This window comes from Arachis ipaensis, chromosome B03 (assembly GCF_000816755.2).
Source record: "Arachis ipaensis cultivar K30076 chromosome B03, Araip1.1, whole genome shotgun sequence".
In the NCBI taxonomy this organism is placed as follows: Eukaryota; Viridiplantae; Streptophyta; class Magnoliopsida; order Fabales; family Fabaceae; genus Arachis; species Arachis ipaensis.
In genome coordinates, this window is record NC_029787.2 from 107,478,244 (window position 1) to 107,496,943 (window position 18,700).

The 18,700-nt window shown below is 34.6% G+C and overlaps 1 protein-coding gene across 1 annotated transcript; it reads left to right on the forward strand.

Moving 5' to 3' along the window:
- On the forward strand, positions 456-9,760 carry LOC107630839 (protein MICRORCHIDIA 7). Its single transcript, XM_016334095.2, is given in 20 exon segments — positions 456-1,171; positions 3,332-3,406; positions 3,553-3,587; positions 3,669-3,747; positions 4,168-4,260; positions 4,345-4,429; positions 5,568-5,643; positions 5,848-5,904; positions 5,906-6,073; positions 6,186-6,287; positions 6,521-6,682; positions 6,763-6,858; positions 7,697-7,748; positions 7,830-7,941; positions 8,040-8,113; positions 8,255-8,616; positions 8,705-8,799; positions 8,920-9,007; positions 9,239-9,361; positions 9,449-9,760. Coding segments are annotated over 20 exon segments (2,463 nt in total). The 5' UTR covers positions 456-714; the 3' UTR covers positions 9,521-9,760.

Genomic DNA, 18,700 nt, shown 5'->3' on the forward strand with positions numbered 1-18,700 from the left:
AGTTAATTTCAAATTAAAATTAAAATATCGAATGTTTATTTAAAGTTGTTCACATATACTTATTTTAGAATAATAAAGGTGTATTTGTGTGATCAGTTTTAAGTATTTTAAATTAGATGTTCGATTCAGTAAGATATTAGATGTTTATTATCCCTGATACAATAATACTTGAATGATTAATGTTTATTTTTAACTTATATTAAACCAAATAAATAGTCTATTGTACAAATATTTCATTAACTTTACGGTGGAACGCGTCTATCTAAAAGTGGCACGAATACAATTTTTTTTAAAACTCCCATGACCTTTCAAAAACAAAACGCTGTTTTCCCTCCAGAGCAAACACAGTAGACTGTAGAGTCTTCCCGAACGATATAAATTCCATAATAATGAAAAATATATTAAAAAAATAAACAATAAAGTGAATTAACATATTAGAAAGTCGCGTTTTTCATTTTTCATTCTTCTGGACTCTTGACTTGCCCCTTTCTATTTCTATTTTCTATTTTACTTTCCCCCCTCTCCTCTGTTGTCTTCCTCTGACCCTTTTCATTCACGAAATTCTCTTCTCAGTTTGTAAACCTTCGCATTTCTTCAATCGTTCTTATTCTTTCTTTCTTTCTTTTCTTTTCTTCGAGCATATTCGTGCATAGGCGTTGTTGAATCTTGCTGAATATTGCATCGCCACTTTCTATTTTTCGCTTCTTTGGAGAGATGGATGCATGCGTCAAACAGGAACTCACCGGCGATGTTCCCAATGTGCCCCCAGGGAGGACCCGAACTGGTGCCGTTTCACCCATTCCTCCTGGCTCCGCAGTTATTCAACTCAGTAGCAGCAGCGATTCCGATTCGGAGCCGGATTTGGATGGTTTGGTCGCCGGGGTAGTAGAAAGCACCATTTCGCCCGGAGGAGGGAGTCCGACCAAGAGGCGCAAGATGAATGACGATGGAGAGGTTCTTCCCCTTGGATTTTTGAGCCCTCTCCCTCCGCCCTTATCGCCATCCCCTGCGGTGCTGTCGTTACCGGCGCCGCAGGGGGCTTCTTCTTCGGCGCATCTGAACGGGACCACGAGCACCAGCGTGGCGCCGACTACTAGGGGAAGCAGGCAGTTTTGGAAAGCCGGTGATTTCGACGGTGCTCCTTCCAGCAGCTTCGAATCATCTTCAACCGGTGCGTATAACGCATCTGTTTTTCTGTTAGGGTTTTATCGCTGCTTTCTAATTTCAAACCCTGGTTTTTTTATGGCCATGTGATATTAGATGATATTACTTTTTCTGATTTATATCATATTACAGTTACAATTTCTTTGTTTAGCAAAAGATGCCATTTTACCGGGCATAACATTACAATTTTGAGGTATAGATGAGACTGGAGATTTTGATGGAGGGAAACCTTAATGCTGAGATTTTTGTGATATAAACTTCTAGATTTCATGTTATGAGTTGACTTTGGGAGAGATGGGAGTTCATTTTATCTTGGTTAACAGATGCAATCTTCTTCCTTAAAATGTTTCTCCTCTGGATATGCCTTTCAATTCTTAAGATTGCATCAGTTCTGCAGTTATGAACTTGGAATGCAGAACGTCAAGTGTTTTACCTTCAGGATTCCTAATAGTTAAAAATAGCATTTATTACTCTTTGTTGTTAATTAATTTCCTTTGGAAATTTAAGATTTATATTTTTATTTTAATGCTCTCTATTTAAAGCCTTAAATCCTAAAACCTTCACCATGTTGTACTTTTAGCAAGGTGAAGTTATATTGTTGTATTAGAGTTAAGATAGTTTTCTTTGGGGATGGTGGGGGGTCCTTATGGCTTATGTGCATGTAAGCATGATAGAATTGACTGTAGTCCTCAGGCAAATCCGTTTAATAAGTTCAGTTATATAGTTGTGGTTTCTTTTTTGACTTAATCACCCAATTAAATGATTAGCTACTATTGCTATGAAACAATATTGAATCTTATTTGTGTATAAAAAGATACATTGTACTTTAGCTTGATTACCTTTTCTTAAAGATGAAAAAATAAAAAATAAAAAAAAAATGAAAAAGTTGAGTTGATTGAAAAGGAATGGATTAGCAGCATTGGACTAGAAAAGGAAGAGGAGGACTATGTTGGAGGTCTCCTATTCTTTGTTTGGGTGATTAATAAGAGAACATAATACAATTCCTTTATCTTGTTTAGATAAGTTACAATTTCTAGCTTCCCTCATACTAAATAAAATTTGGCTTTTTGAAGAAAATGAGTAGTAGATTCCTCTCGGTTCCAATTTATATTTACAGTCCAAAACAAGAAAAAATATTTTCTTTCCATCCTTACCTTTCCCCTCATCTTCTATTATCCATAGTGTGAGAATACAAGAGTCTCCATTAGTTTCATCTGTTAAATTGACAACTCCAATAGCTCTGTGGTAATTATGAAGGCCAAACCATCACATGGTGAAGCACACAACTGTACCAAACATTGTGTCCCAATTTTGGAAAGAAAAGTGTGATCTTACTTGAAGATGAGGTGAGGGAGAGAATGTTTAGGGGAGTAATGTTTCCTTTAAGGGAGGAAAAGGAGGCAAGCAAAGTCTAGCATTTGAAACTCATGCCTAGCAGTTCTCTACAAGACTGCTTCCTCTTGCAAATAAGCCAAGTTTACAGGTTGGACTACATTGGCTGTGCTTGCACCTATCAGATAATGAAGCTCAATATGAGCTTGAAATTGTTTGTGTTTTTGAACAAACAAGATGTACTGAGTTGAACTTTTGATTCATGTTTCCCGTAAGGTATACCTGTATTGTGGAGTTATTTGTTTCACTGTAGCAGCATTGCAGCAATCAGTTCTTTTGCAAAGCAGTAACTTTAATAACCTATTGTTTATTTGAACAAACAAGCTTTACTGAGTTGAACTTTTGGTCCATGCCTCCCATTAGGTATAACTATCATCGTTTTTGATTTATTTGTTTCACTATGGCAGCAATCAGTTCTTTTCCAAAGTAGGTATTTTATTAACCTATCCTCAACTCAGTCATTATGGGATCAGGTTTGATTTGATACCCTTGAATTTTGACAATAATTGACTAACATTAATTGCATGTCATAAGCCCATAACTCAATAAAGTATTTATTGTGAATATTCTGTTTGTTAATTATGCGCTGGATAAATCCGAAAACTGCTTTTAAAATTTTGTAGACTTTTTTTACTCATTTTTTAGCTGTTGTGTAGATTGTTTGAGCCTCGAAATTGAGGTTCGTTGGGTTAACCTCTTTGTTTTTCTTTAATATATTTTTTTATTTATTTTTGACAAAGAAATAATAACATGATATTTCTTAAAAAATGTGCAGTTGGAATGGACCACGTCAGAGTTCATCCGAAGTTTCTGCATTCTAATGCCACAAGTCATAAGTGGGCTCTAGGAGGTAAATTGTAGATGTCTGTTAATTTGTTTGAATGGTTAATCATTTTCATGGTACAAAAATGTATTCAGTGAATTCAGAATTTTTCCCTTTGGTTCTTGGATATTTATCACTACTAGGCATTCTTATATAAATATATTTTTATGCAGCTTTTGCTGAGCTTTTGGATAACTCGTTGGATGAGGTATGCCTCACTTGTTTTGAATAATGACGCACTTGTTGTGATTATTCCTTTTCCGGCCTACTTATTTGAATTTGACTTTAGGTTTGCAATGGCGCTACATATGTCAATGTAGATATGCTTGTAAATAAGAAAGATGGAACCAGGATGTTGCTGATTGAAGGTGTGCATCTCTTTATTGTATTTGAGTTGGAGTATGTTAGATGTAACTTTAAATACTGACTTTTGGTTGGTTAAGATAAAACAAAAATTAATTTTAGTCGTTCAGCAAGTGTTACAGTAATCTTTTATGTCAAAAGTACTTCTGCTAAAGTGAAAAGTAGTAGCACGGAAAAATTGCTGAACATGTGTTGGATATTATGCATCATTTTTATTCTGCCAAAAGTTCATTTGGGGTTTTTAAAGTAAGTAAAAGCCATTTGTAATGTGACAAATATGTGTTAAAAGCTTTTGCATCTATGATTTTAAGGATGTCTTATGAGTATTCCTAATAGAAGCATTGAAGCATTTTGATCTCTCCCTTCTTTCTTTTTTCTTTCTTTATTTGGAATCTCAAATGTTGGATTGCTAATTCTTTTTCCAGATAATGGTGGTGGAATGGATCCGGATAAAATGCGTCAATGCATGTCACTGGGGTATTCAGTGAAAAGCAAAATGGCAAATACAATTGGGCAATGTAAACATCATTTTGGGAAGAGTATAAATCTTATGACGATTTCATTTCAGACGGTATACTGATCCTTTGTTGTTCATGTGATAGATGGAAATGGCTTTAAAACAAGTACTATGAGGCTTGGGGCTGATGTGATAGTATTCTCTCGCTGCTCTGGCAAAGATGGGAAGAGGTTTGTTTGACGGTCTCATTGTTTTATTCAATAATTTTTTTTCCTAGTTAACACTTGAAGATCTATGTATGCATATTGATAAGAAAAACGATGACCTAGTTGTTTGATAGTTGTATTGTCCTCTAACATATCAAGATAATATCATTATTTTATGTTTTAGCTTTTGTTTGATTTGGGTTGCATGTTGTGGATGAGATCAAGCATTTAAATGATATCAGTTGAATGTTATGTTATCAAGAGATAATGTTTTTTGAGTTTAATTTTGATGCACTGACAGTATAGAGAGTTTTACACGGTCATCCAATCAGATTTATGCATTTAGATGCCTTTTTAACTTTTATATAGTGGGTTTGAAAATTAGTTAATTTTTGTTGATGTGGCAATACACAATTGGTTGTTTGTGTAAAATTCTTTTTCACTCCCTGTACATGAAAATTAGATTCATGTTTTATTTCATAAGCTAAGATTAGTAGATTACGGTAAGGTATACTTTTGTCTTTAACGTTTTCAAAATTCTTTAAAACTACTGCTAATGTTTAATTTGATTCAATTTTACTGTCAACATTTGAAACAAGTTCTAATTCTACACCTATGTTAAATTTTTGGATGGTCAACAGTTAGTACCTAATTTTTGGGATGACGTGACTAAGGGTAAAATTCAAAAATAAAAAGAAAAAAAAGATTGACTAACAGTTTACTTCAAAAAATTATTGATAGGAGTAAATTTGAAACTTATTTTGTAGATGAGACTAAAATTGAATCAAATTAAACAACGAGGGTAATTTTGAAGAATTTCAAAAGCTTAAAGGATAAAAAGCATATTTATCATTTGCATATTGGTGGAAGAAATTTCTGTAATTTTGAGAAGCATGCTCTGGGTGCCTTGGTTTATCACTCAGTTAGTAGTACTTGTAGTTGTCAGTTTCAGTTCTTTTTTTCCTGGATTATGATGATTTATTTTTGCTGGGATGAGCAGACCATGTATATTAGGCTTCCTGGACTGTATCACTAAGTCAGTTACACTAGTAGTAGTTGAATTTGTCTTCCTTCTACGTCTACTGCTATTATACATACAAGTTACATCATTAGTTACAAGTCATGCTCTATTTCTAACTGGGTGATCTATCTTTGTTACTAGTGCTACACAAAGCATAGGCTTGCTGTCTTACACATTTTTGAGGAGTACTGGGAAGGAAGACATTGTAGTACCCATGGTAATTTCTTTTGTTTACTGTTTTTATCTTAATTTTATCAAGTCTTAATTAATAGATTACAAGAGACCTTACCCTTGCTGCTTCTAAAGTTCTGAGGGATTGTTGATTGTTAGTGGTTTTGGTTTCGAGTTCTTTGACTACTTCGTCGTTGTCTTTTGTTTCTTTTTCCCCCTTCTGAATGTTGTTATACCTACTTATTGAAAGTTGGACTATGAAAGACGAGGACGGGAATGGAATAAGATGTTACGGACTTCTATTCATTTACTGGGGCATCTTGCCTAGTTTTATGAGTATGTGGATTAAATTTTTGCCGTTACTGTTACACTTGTAGTTCAATCTGATGAAGGATCACGGCACACGTGTAATTATATACAATCTTTGGGAGGATGACCAAGGAGAGCTGGAGCTTGATTTTGATGCAGATCCACATGTATGTCTGATAATCAATATTTTGTTGCCCCCATACAGCAAAAAAGAGTAGTGATCCACTTTATTCTGGAACATATTTCGTACAATTTTGACATGCTTATGGTTTGTCTCAGGATATTCAAATCAGAGGCGTAAACAGAGAGGAGAAAAACATACAGATGGCTAAAGAGTATCCCAACTCAAGACACTTCTTAACTTATAGGCACTCTCTAAGGGTAAGTTGTTCGTATTTGTTTTAGAAACACAGCATATTGCAATCATGGTTTGCTAGCAATGTTTATTATTTGAAACTTTTGAAAGTTGACACTTGAGGCCTTAAAAAGAGAAAATTGATTAGACGTTGATTAAATGAAGAAGTGTTCATTTAGCGTTCAATATAGATGTCTACATATCTAAAGTTTGTGTGTTTGTTTAAGTATGTTTCTCATTATTTTTTTTGTCTATTTAGAGTTATGCCTCAATTTTATATTTGAGGCTTCCTCCAGGCTTCCGAATTATTCTTCGTGGGAAAGATATTGTGCATCACAATATAGTGAATGACATGATGTTGTCTCAGGAGGTGACATACAGGCCACAAGCTGGGATTGATGGGATCCCGAAGGATTCAAATGTAAAATCTCCATAAAATGTTTAAGGCTTAATCTTCCTTGCTTGTGGATCAGTGCAATTAAAATTTAGATCTTGTAACAGATGATTGCTATTGTTACTATTGGATTTGTCAAGGACGCAGTTCATCATATTGATGTTTCAGGGTTCAACGTCTATCATAAGAATCGACTCATTAAGGTAGGGTTTGTCATGGTAAACACATCTTTTTCATCTTTTCTGAGGTGGCTATGAATGTAATGTTGCATGCAAAGCTAGTACTCCCTTCCCCTTCTCTCCTTATTATTCTTTTGCTGCTTCAATTATTCTATGTCCACTTGATTTTGCAATGACAACAGTAAATAACCATTTTGACCCATGAAAGATCATGATTTTGGCAAAATGAATCCCAAAAAATTTAAATAACAAAATGACTCCCAAAGATATGTTCTGTTTGTCAAATTAAACCTGACATTTAGTCAATTTTACTTATATATTTATATACGTTTGGTTTATTTTGTCAAATAGAGCATATCTTTGGGGAGTCATTTTGTTGTTTGTATTTTTTGAGGTCCATTTTGTGAAGATTGTAATCTTTCAGGATGCGAAATGGCTATTTACTCGGGTAACAAAATATACTTTCCAGTTGAAGTTTGCTTATGTTGAATTTAATTCACATTTGTTTGTTTTAAATTAATGTCAAACTTTTATGTGTAGTTAAAAAATTAGTGATTGCCAAGAAGCAATGTCGTTAGTGACTGGTATTGGCATTTTATTACTAGAGAATCATCAGACTTGTGTACTGTTTGTTGTCAACGTTAATTGATTTGTAGTATTTTTTGGGTTCATTCTGAACTGGGAAAAACATGTCCTAGCTATAAAGTGTAAATTTGGACCAGATGAATTTGCATGTCTGTTTGCAATTGCAAAGCAAATTTATATCTTCTGATACCTTGTTTTGTTCAATCATCTAGAACTTTAACTTGGGAAGATATGGTCATTAGAAATTATTCTTATAGCCGTTTTTCATGGTTGTCAGCCATTCTGGAGGCTGTGGAATCCTGCAGGAAGTGGTGGTCGTGGGGTCATAGGTAGGATTTTTATCCCTTTCTTAAGCTCCTTTTAGTAACTTGACTATTCTCATTCATGATAAGATTCACTTCTATTTACAGGTGTTTTAGAAGCCAACTTTGTTGAACCTGCTCATGATAAACAAGGCTTTGAGAGGACTTTAGTTTTATCTAGATTGGAAGCGAAATTGGTACAGATGCAGAAAAGTTACTGGTGATTCTTGATGTTCCATTGGTTCTTTCATGATAATATAGCTTGCTTGAAGCATGAGTTGTTTTTGTTTTACTGAATTTATTTTCTACTTTATTTAGGGCCACTAACTGCCATAAAATTGGTTATGTTTCCAATCGAACTAGAAAACAAAACAACAGTTCAGTTGACAGAGGTATGACTTCATCCCTTGCTTTATTTTAGTTTCATTCACAATCATAATTATAGTTGGCAATTGTTCATTGTGGGTAACATTCATTCTGTTTTTTGGTTTGAATAGCCTAGTGATATTTTATGAATGAATCCTGTTTTGTAGAGGCATCACCTGATTTTGTCCCAGAAGCTTCAAAAAGGAAGTATTCTGCCACAAATGGCAAGGGAACTCCATTGACATCAGACCAACCACATTCACAATTAAATCAGAAACGGAGCCGAAAAGAATCAGAAAAATATAGTGCCTACAAGAGCTCGACGTCAAGGATGCCAAGCTCATCTGGACAATCGTCATCTGCTGAGGATGAGAGTGATGAAATTACTGTTGTACCCAAGAAACAAGCAAAAGGGAGCAGTCAGAGGACATCTCTAGCTGAAAAATCATTTGAAAAAGAAAATGGAAGTTTTCCGGACATCCCATCTAGTGGAAGAGGCTTGCGGTCAGCACGAGTATCCAGGCTAAAGGTTCTCCATTTGATTCATTCTCTTGATTTTTTTCCTTCCTGGTTTATATTTATTTCAAGAATGGATCCTCAGGGGTTGAACTTCGCAGGTACAGGATGTAAATGATGGTGAACATCCAGTATCAGATTCCGGTGCACTTACTCTGGAAAAGTTGCGAGAAGAGAATCGTGAGTTGAAGAAAAGGTACATTGTAATTTTAGGCGTCTAACTTCCTTCTTTTCATAGCATGTTGCCATGTTGTGGTTTCTATGTTGGACTTTATTAACTCGTTATTCTCCTATCTGTTCACTTTCCGGATTAAAGATTAGAGAAGAAGGAGGAAGAAATATTGGGAGAAGTATTGGAGGCACTGCAGTACGAGAAAGAGAGGTGTAAAGCTCTGGAAACTCAGGTTTGGATTCTGATTTTTCTTTATTGATTTATGTTTGTAATTCTGTCTGAAATCAAGCTTGTTGGATTCTGACCACCTTTGTTGTTGTTGTTATTATTATTATTATTATTATTATTACTGACTTTTTCTTAAGATGCACATGGATTTTCCGTTTCTGAAGCTGTTGGACATATTTGAGAGGTGCCCTTTTAAAATCTTGATTGCGTGTTTCATACAATATCTTGTTATCAGCTTCGTGATGCAGGAAAAAAGATTGAAGACTTGAATAAGGAGCAAGAAAATCTAATCGACGTGTTCTCAGAAGAGAGGGATCGACGGGATGCTGAAGAAAAAAGTTTGAGAAAGAAGCTGCAGGTTCCACTGTCTTTCTCTGTTCAATCCAGACTTTGTTGAATTCTGGTATTTTTGGATGAGGCTTACAAGATTTGTGTTATGTTGTAGGATGCATCAAACACAATACAGGAGCTGCTTGACAAGGTAAGGCTCCTGGAAAAGAAGTCGTCTGCTAGATAGATGAAGACGGGCCTGCGTTTCTTGTGATGGCATTTTTGTGAGGATTGGATTTCCATTGGGTGGATTCGCCTTAGCCTTCCTTGAGATAGGATATACAGTACTGATATTTTCCCCCCAATTATTTTGTATATTTTATCTCGGATGAGATTAATTTTGACTATAAGTGGGCCGGTTGGCACCGGTGTGAATTACATAATCCTTTTTTATTTTGGGTTAAATGGGACAAAATCTTAAGCCACTGAGTAAGATGATGATCACACTAACAAACGGGGCAATGCATTCCTGAGAGTCATACTAAAAGAACAGCTTGGATTCAGAAACTAAGTGGCAAAAACACTCAACAAATTCGCAATATTATAGCATAATTCGAGAAAAAAAAATATTAAAAAGGACCTGCTTTAGAACATAAAAGTGAGATGAGGGGACCACATGTTCCGGCCAGGAAGGCGGCAAGGATTTGAGGGGCTGGAAAATTATTCACACGTGCGTGTATCACGTATTACTTTGCATATTCACGTATTTTTTTCTTTTTATTGTTATTATTTCTACGTTTTTTCTCCTTCTCTTTCTCTCAGTGTTATTGCAGCATTTTTTTTCCTTTGATTTTTTTTTTATTCTTATTAAAGTTTGATTTATTTTTTTATTTTTATTAAAATAGTAAAACAAAAAAAAAATTATGAGAAGGTGAAATAAGATGAAAAAAAGAGGAAGAAAAATTTTGAATTGTATAAAATAACAGCACTTGGATTTATTAACTGTGATATATAAAACTTTCTTAATCAATTATAAATCATCATAAATTTTTTTAATTTGTGGTCTATTAAAGATTTTTTGTGTCATTCATCAAAGATTCTTGTGTCATTTTTGCTGAATTGATTGAGTGGCATTGAACTTATATATAAGAAGTTTAGCCATTCTTATATTATTTTTAACTAATTGATGTATTTTTTGAATCCAAAACATATTTGAATTTATTTTATTAGTTGAGTAGTTAAGATTTTGGATTTGTGATTCTTTAAAAATTTTTTATTTATTCATAAAAAATTCCTGTCATTTTTAACTAAATAATGTATTTTTGTATCATACTGCTTGTGGTATTGAATTTATATTGAATTTATTTTGTTGGTTGAGTGAGTTTTTGTGTCATTTTTGTGTCACATTTGAATTTATTTTTAATATATTTTTTAAATCCAAAATGTATTTGAATATATTTTGTTGGTTGAGTGAGTTAACGTTCTAGACTTGTGATCCTTTGAATATTTCTTGTGCATTCACTAAAAATTTCTATATTATTTACAACTAAATAATGTGTTGAACTAAAAATTATTTCCACATAAATGAGTTGCAAATTTAAAAATTTTGATAAAAAAGCGGATAAGTGAAAAAATCTTCAAAGATAATTTCATTTCCAGAGATAATTTTTATTTTAGTTCTATTTTTAGTTTTCACAAAAATTTAAGTTGCAGGTTTAAAAATTTTGATAAAAAAAAGAGGATAAATGAAAAGATCTTCGATAGTAATAATAATAACGATAATGTTGATGATGGAAAAGAAGAAAAAAACGGGAAGAAAAAAATTCAAATGGGAAAAAAAATGAAGAGGAGAAAAAATAAAGAAAAAGAGAAAAAGAGCAAAGAAAAAAGAAGGCGCACTATGATGCACGGATACGGGACACGACACGACACAGAAGACGCGGACACACGAATTTTAAAATCTTACAAGATACGGGAATATGACATACATATAAAATATAAAATAAAATTTTAACTATTTTTAATGTCTTCTTTTATTTATATAAAGTATTTAAAATATTTTTTTAATAAATAATAATATATTATTTTTAAACTCATTTCAAAAATACATATTAAAAATAAGACTGGATATGTTGATATGTGATGATATTTAAGTATGTCTAAGTGTGTTCAAAGAATAATTTTTTATTTTTTATTAAGACACGTTTAGATACAACAAACATACTTATTGGACGAATATTGATGAGTGTTGTGTCTAAAATTGCACAACAACTCAATAAGATGTCCGTATTTTATAGATGCCTATCTATCATGACTTGATTGAATTTGGTTACGAAAAAAATTTTACCGCTTAGCCACAAGGATGATACCTCTAGTTAGAAGATTAATAGACATGAAGAGAAATTGACAGCTAATTTTCTCCCACACGTATCGCGAAGGAAACATGGCAGCGGATCATTTAGCAGAAAATACTCAAATAGCATTGGCTGCATATATGGTTTTTATTTCGTGAATAGGTCTTAAGACCTTTGGAATATCATAGTTAATGATGCTAGAGTAGTTATAGTACCCCAAGAGTGCCCCATCTCGTTCAGTTAATGTTTCTTTTTGGACATTGGCCCTGTTTTTTTAACCAAAAATTATTATATAATATGGAAATAGATCTTGCAAATGATGAATCACTTTTTAATATAATTTGAAATTTATTAATTGGATTAAATTAGAAGTATACAACAACATTCGTTTGACCATTTCATATTTTTAACCATTCAATCAATAGTTTTTCATTCATCTAGTCCACTTTTTTTTAGAGAATGTTCTATCAATCTTCTCCACAGTAAATTTATATTTATGATCACTTTTTATCTTTTAACAATCCATTTCACACAATATAAATAAACCAATAATAGTATGATAAAATTTATTCTTAAATTTTAAAAGGAATTTTTTTGTTGCATATAAAACTTAATGTATTTCATCATTTTAATTAATTTACTTGAATCTTTCTATTATTCTGTATATTAAATAATGTAAGATAAGATTGATTTATATTGATATGATAAATCATAACAGAAATAAAACATATCCTATCATTTAATCATGTATTATATGACTGTTTAGATGATAATGTCAAGCTATTTCATTATTATTATTAATATTGTTGTAAATTTATGTTTTACCATTAGAAGAGAAAAAAAATCTTTCTTCTTAAAAATAAAAAGATCTCGTAGATCATCAAATTTACCACTTACAAATTTGAGATATTCTCGACATCTAAATAATTTTAGCATTCAAGTCATCTAAGTGATTTAGGTCACGCGCTTTTTTCTTCTTCTTCTTCTAAATTCACGCATGTGTTCTTCTTCTCCTTTTTTCTTTTTCACTTTCGTTACCGTCGTCACCAACACCTCCTCCTCTTTTTTCTTCTTTTTCTCATTGGAATTTCTTCTCCTCCTTTCTTTTCATCCTTCTCCATCATCATCATCATCATCATTGTCATCTTCTTCTAATACGTATCGTCGTTATCGTTATCTGTTCATTCTGAATATAATTTTCATTCATTCTGGATTTAAATAAGGTCCACTTAGTCTGTGCTTGTTTTGAAACAAGTTTATATTCTGAATTCACTTTTTGGTTCATTCTGAATATAATTTCAGTTTATTTCTGAGCAAATTAAGGTACATTTGGTTTTGTTGTTATGCACAATTCAAAATTCTTCCTTCTCACCATTACCAGGGAGAGAAGGAGGAAAAGAAAAAAAATACAGCAACATCAACAGCAATAAAAGAATGACGATAAGGAGAAAATATGTGAAGAAGAAACACGAAGGAGGAGGAGGAGGAGGAGGAGGAGGAGAAAGAGAAAGAGGAAAAGGAAGAGAAAGAGGAAAGCGAAGAAGAAAGAAGAGGAGGTGGAGGAGGAAGAGGAACACGAAGAAGAAAGAGGAGGAAGGGGAGGAGGAGGAATGCGAAGAAGAAGGAAGAGGAGGAGGAGGAGGAAGAAGACGCTCCTACGTGTAATCATGCTCTTTTAATGAGAGTGGTTTTATTAGTGTTAAACTTGGATGACAATAATGTTTGGATGTGTAGCATATCTCTTAAAATTTTTATATTGTGAAATAAATGATAGAGTGATTATGTATTAACTTTACAATATTAACTATATCTTTTATAATCTTAAACAAAATATTATGTTGTTAATGTAAGACCTAGAATTTTTTAAAAATCTTATTATGAGCTAATTTTAATTTACTTATTTATTAAAGATTTTAATTTCACAAATTATTTTTATTAAAGTTGTTCCAAGGGTTACCTGAAACGTTGAGTCGGGCCTGAACGTGAGGTCCAGGTCCCTTCGAGTGGTAGCGTCCGACTTGTTATTGTTGTGGTGCTTTCTGTCCGAGTTCCTTGTGAGGAGGTAGGTGGTGGTACCTGTAAGAGACTCCGATGCTTAAGTTAGCATGGGCTTTAGGTAGGTTTTTAGTAGATTAGAACGTGAGTTATACCTGGGAGGGTGCCAGTGTATTTATAGTAGAGTTTGATGACCTCCCTAGTAGCGATAGTTCTATCTTATCTTATATCTTAGGAGTTTGTTAAGATCTTATCTTCTAGATGAGATAGAGATAGTAGGAGAGATTTGGAGAGCAAGGCAGTTACTTATTTAGATAAGTACAAGCCGGTCCTTTTCGTCGTGTCTGACCTCTTAAAGAGGTCAGGTATCCGATAGAGGCCATCCTTTGAGGTGGGCCTTGTGTCTTTATTGGACCTGGCTTTATAATTTGGGTCAGGGTATGAACAGTGCCCTACTTGAATACGAGCTTTACAAAGTCGGGCTGGAGAAATTAGATGACCAAGTCGAAATATTGAGTTTGTGGATAAGTTGTTTTGCGCAATTTGTTTTAATATAAATTGCTTAGATCATATGGTTATTTTTTACTCGATTTTGTTCAAGTCATGAGCTTAAGTTGTTTCAAATCATCAAGCCGTATTATAAATATTAGACACCAATTTGAACCTCATTGCTTTATCCGAGCAACCAATAAGAAGGCCGGCTCGTGATTTTTGCACTTTGTCGAGAATAAATTGGCAACTTAGGTGAAGGGATTATATGCTTATTCCCTTCCCTTTCTAGTTTTTACAAGGTTGTTATCATTGTATATGATGTAACTAATTTTACCTAACCTGTTTTAATTGGAGGATTGTTTTTACGTTTCAATTTTAAAACGCTTTTACCATCCTTCCTTTCTTTTCCAAGTCATTTTTTGTACGAGTCGTTTGGTCGAAGGATTTTTGTTTTTATCCTTTTGATTTTTTTCAACTCATTTTGTATCGAGTTGTTTTAATTTTGTTTTAGTGATTCATTTTGATACAAATCACTTTTTAAAGCTTTGCTTTCAGGTTGACACGACTTGTACTTGACACAAGTTTGTTAAAAATATGGTTGATTGGCACAATTCGTTTAAACCGAGTTGTCCTTATATTGTGGAATCTAGAACAAGATGAGAGGCCACCTTCCAATGTTGGTCCTTTCTTTCTTATTGGGCCTGGCTTTATGTTTGGGGTAGGGTATGAACAATATGTCCCTGTTTGAGTCCTGAGCTTTTCAGAGGTCGGGCTCAAGCATCTCGAGGCTCTTGCTTGGACGTCGGGTGCCCTGCCTTTCCTGAAGTCGAGTACTCAACGTGTTTCAAAATTTTGAACGTTACCCCCTTTAAATGAGGGTCTAGGTCGGCGCGGCTATTTCCTTGATTTGTGCGCACGTTTTAATAGAGGAGTTATTAGGCCCGTTATCCTTTGTTTCTTATAAAAGTATTGTGGCCTTTCTTTTTTCCCTTTTCTTTTAGTTGTTTCCACAACTTTGTTCAAAGTTATTCTCTTTATTTTCCAAAGAACTTTTCTACCTTTGAAATGAAGCTAGGCTTTTTGTAGTCGACTTTCTGATTTGTCTATTTTGCGACTTTAGGATGCTGAGTTTCCTTTTTTAGGTTCGACTTTGAGTAATCGGCCTTTATCAAGTTACTTTTACTACCCATTTTTTATCCGATCTCATTGAGATCGCTTTATACGAGCTGTTTATGTAACCTCTTACATTAACTTGGACCTCGTTGCCTCATATTGCTGACCTTGTTTAGGTCGGACAATGAGTTTTTTCGGTTTGTCGAGCTTAAGTTAATGCGTTCTCAGACAGGAAACTTCTTAGGTTACATGCATGCCAAGACCTTGGAAGCTCCCGCCCTTGGAGGTCAGACACTTTGTAGTAGTCTTTGCCTAGGACATTTACTATCTTGTAAGGTCGTTTCCAATTAGTGGCCAGCTTCCCTTCTCCTGACTCTTGTACCCCAATGTCTTTCCGGATCAGGATGAGGTTGTTGACGCTGAAGTTATTTTTAACCACCTTTTGGTTGTATCTTAGAGCCATCCGCTGTTTTAGAGCTTCCTCTCTAATCTGAGCTCTTTCTCAAACTTCTAGGAGGAGGTCGAGCTCTTCTTTTTATGCTTGGGTGTTGGCTCTTTCATTGTAAAATGTTGTCCTTGAGTTTTATTTATTTATGTCAATGGGAATCATGGCTTCTGTGTCATATGCATGTCAAAAGGGGGATTCTTCAGTGATGGTTTGAGTCATTCCATATACTTATAGTATTTGTGTGAGTTCTGAAAAATCTGCTAGTAGAAGCTAGCTCGTAACACCTTTTTTCGGTGACCTGTCCCTAGATGAATTCCACAGATTTTACTTTCAGTTTCATCTAGAACCTCTTGTATTCGAAGTCGGGATGTACTTTGATAGAGGTGTTGAGATCCCTCTAAGATGTTGTGCTGAGCTTCTTTTATTAATCTCCTTGCCTTCTTTTACTCTTGAGGAAGGATGTTGAATTTGATATATTCAATGCTTGGAGTCATCCATCCCTAGATTATGAGGATGTCCGTCTTGTTGACTTCTTTTGATATTGAAGGTGACTATAGTGTTTCTTGAATCGTAATTTTATTATTGTCCCAGGCTTTGTACTGGCTAGCTTGGAGAGGGAATCAGTTCGACCATTCTACTCTTGGCTTATATGTCTGACCTTTCCTTCTTCTTTCTTAAGGATGATCCCTACCCCCTACCAGCTTTGTTTGATGATCCATCTCTTAGTCGTGGAGCTCCCTTTTTGCTCTTCGGTATATTTCATAAGGAATTCATCTAAGCATTGCTACTTGATGACCGTCCGAGCTTCGTATCTCAAATCAAATTCGGACAGCTCCACAGCCCACCGTAGGATTCGCTCTACACAATATCCATTTTTTAGAGGATATGCTTCATTGTCTGATTAGCTCGGGCTTTGATGGTGTAAGCTTGAGAGTGGGGCCACGATCTCTGCGATGCCAAGACCGAAGTATATGCAACTTGCTCAATTTTCTGATAATTGAGTTCTGCTCCTTATAGTGCCTTGCTGGTGAAGTAGGCATGCTTTGCCCGACGTCATCTCCTTTGAATAGTGCAGAGGCTACTAATTTGTTGGCCACAGCTAAATATAGGACAAGCTTTTCTCCCATTTCATGACGGGTAAGAAATGGAGGCTAAGGTAAGAATTTTACAAATTTTTGAAAGACTTGTTTGCATTCTTGGTTCACACACGCCATGCCCCTTTCATAGTAGAGCTTTCTCCTCTTATTTTCTTACTACTTCTGATTTTGTGTTAGATCCAAGTATTAATGGTTCACTGAATTCTACTGTAGCCTCTGTTGGATAAGACTTATTAGACAATTTCTTTCTTCGGTCCCTTCTGCTGTTGGAGTATATTCTTCGTGTGATAATATTATTTTTTTTTGTTATATACTTTCTCTTGACAGTTTGACTTTCTTCTGATTTTTTTTTCTCTTCATAACTTTGATGCCTCTTTCATGGAAGTGATTATACCACAAGAAAGACTTACATTTATGTTGTCTCCAATTTCACTGTACTTGGTTGTGCGATTGTATTTTCAGCAAATCCATCAAACAAAGTCCTTCTATAGGACTTTTGTAGATTCTGCCATTAAGTCTTTAATCAGACTAGTTGTTTCTTCTGCTGGAGTAGTAGGGGTCTTAATTACTCATTTCCTTTTCACATATTTTCTCTTACCAATTGAGTTTTCTTTGAACATTCTTTTCTTCAGTTGGATTTTGAGTTCATTTAGGTTTGCTTTCTACAATGACCTTAGGACAGTGCTTTTTGCTCTTTTGTTTTGGTTGTGGTGTGCTTTCTTTCTGGATGCCATCTATCTTTATTGGTGATGCAATTTGTGAGTAACCAAGAAAAGATGTGCCTTGAAGATCTTTTGATTGGGTTGCATTCAAATTGGTTGATGCTCTATTTTCTGACATAAGTAGGGAAGAAAAGTTTCATTGTTTTTACCAATAATGTTTTCTCTTCCTCCTTTAATTACTGACCAATATGGGACATTTATTTATTTGGAATATGCAACTGCTTCATTACCATGAGTGTGTATCATGATTCTTTTCGAGGTTGTAAGTCAGCACAGATGTCGTTGTCCATCCTATTCCATGAGGAGATTGGGATCGGTCACGTTCCCTTTTCCTTTTCTTTTGATGATGGTGATGAATCTACGGCTTCCCATCCATGGTTGGTGTCTACGAGTGCATTATCCTCGTCTCTACTGTTTGGTATATTTAATCCAATTTAACTGTAGAAACAGAATCATCATCCCTATTTGATATCCTCTGCTCATTGAGAGAAGTTTTTACAGAATTTTTGGTATCCATAGAAATTGTATTCTAGCTTCTTTTTAATATGCTTGCATCCTATTCATGTCAAGTGGTTTGTCTGACCATCTTGTTGATCATCCGCCATTATCAAGGGTTAAGCTCCAGGTCCTCGGCAATGGCGCCAATGTTTCGAGGGTTACCTGAAACGTTGAGTCGGGTCTGAACGTGAGGTCCAGGTCCCTTCGAGTGGTAGCGTTCGACTTGTTGATATCGTGGTGCCTTCTGTCCGAGTTCCTCGTGAGGAGGTGGGTGGTGGTACCTGCAAGAGATTCCAATACTTAAGTTAGCATGGGCTTTAGACAGATTTTTAGTAGATTAGAACGTGAGTCATACCTGGAGGGTGCCAGTGTATTTATAGTAGAGTTTGATGACCTTCCTAGTAGTGGTAGTTCTATCTTATTTTATATCTTAGGAGTTTGTTGAGATCTTATCTTATAGATGAGATAGAGATAGTACGAGAGATTTGGAGAGACAGTTACTTATTTAGATAAGTACAAGCCGGTCCCTTTCGTCGTGTCTGACCTCTCAAAGAGGTCGTATATCCGATAGAAACCATCCTTTAAAGTGGGCCTTGTGTCTTTATTGGGTCTGGCTTTATAATTTAGGCCAGGATATGAACAAAAAGTAATTAAAGCAAGCTTTGATAAATTGAATTTAAAATAAATTAAATTTTTTATCTAATTTTA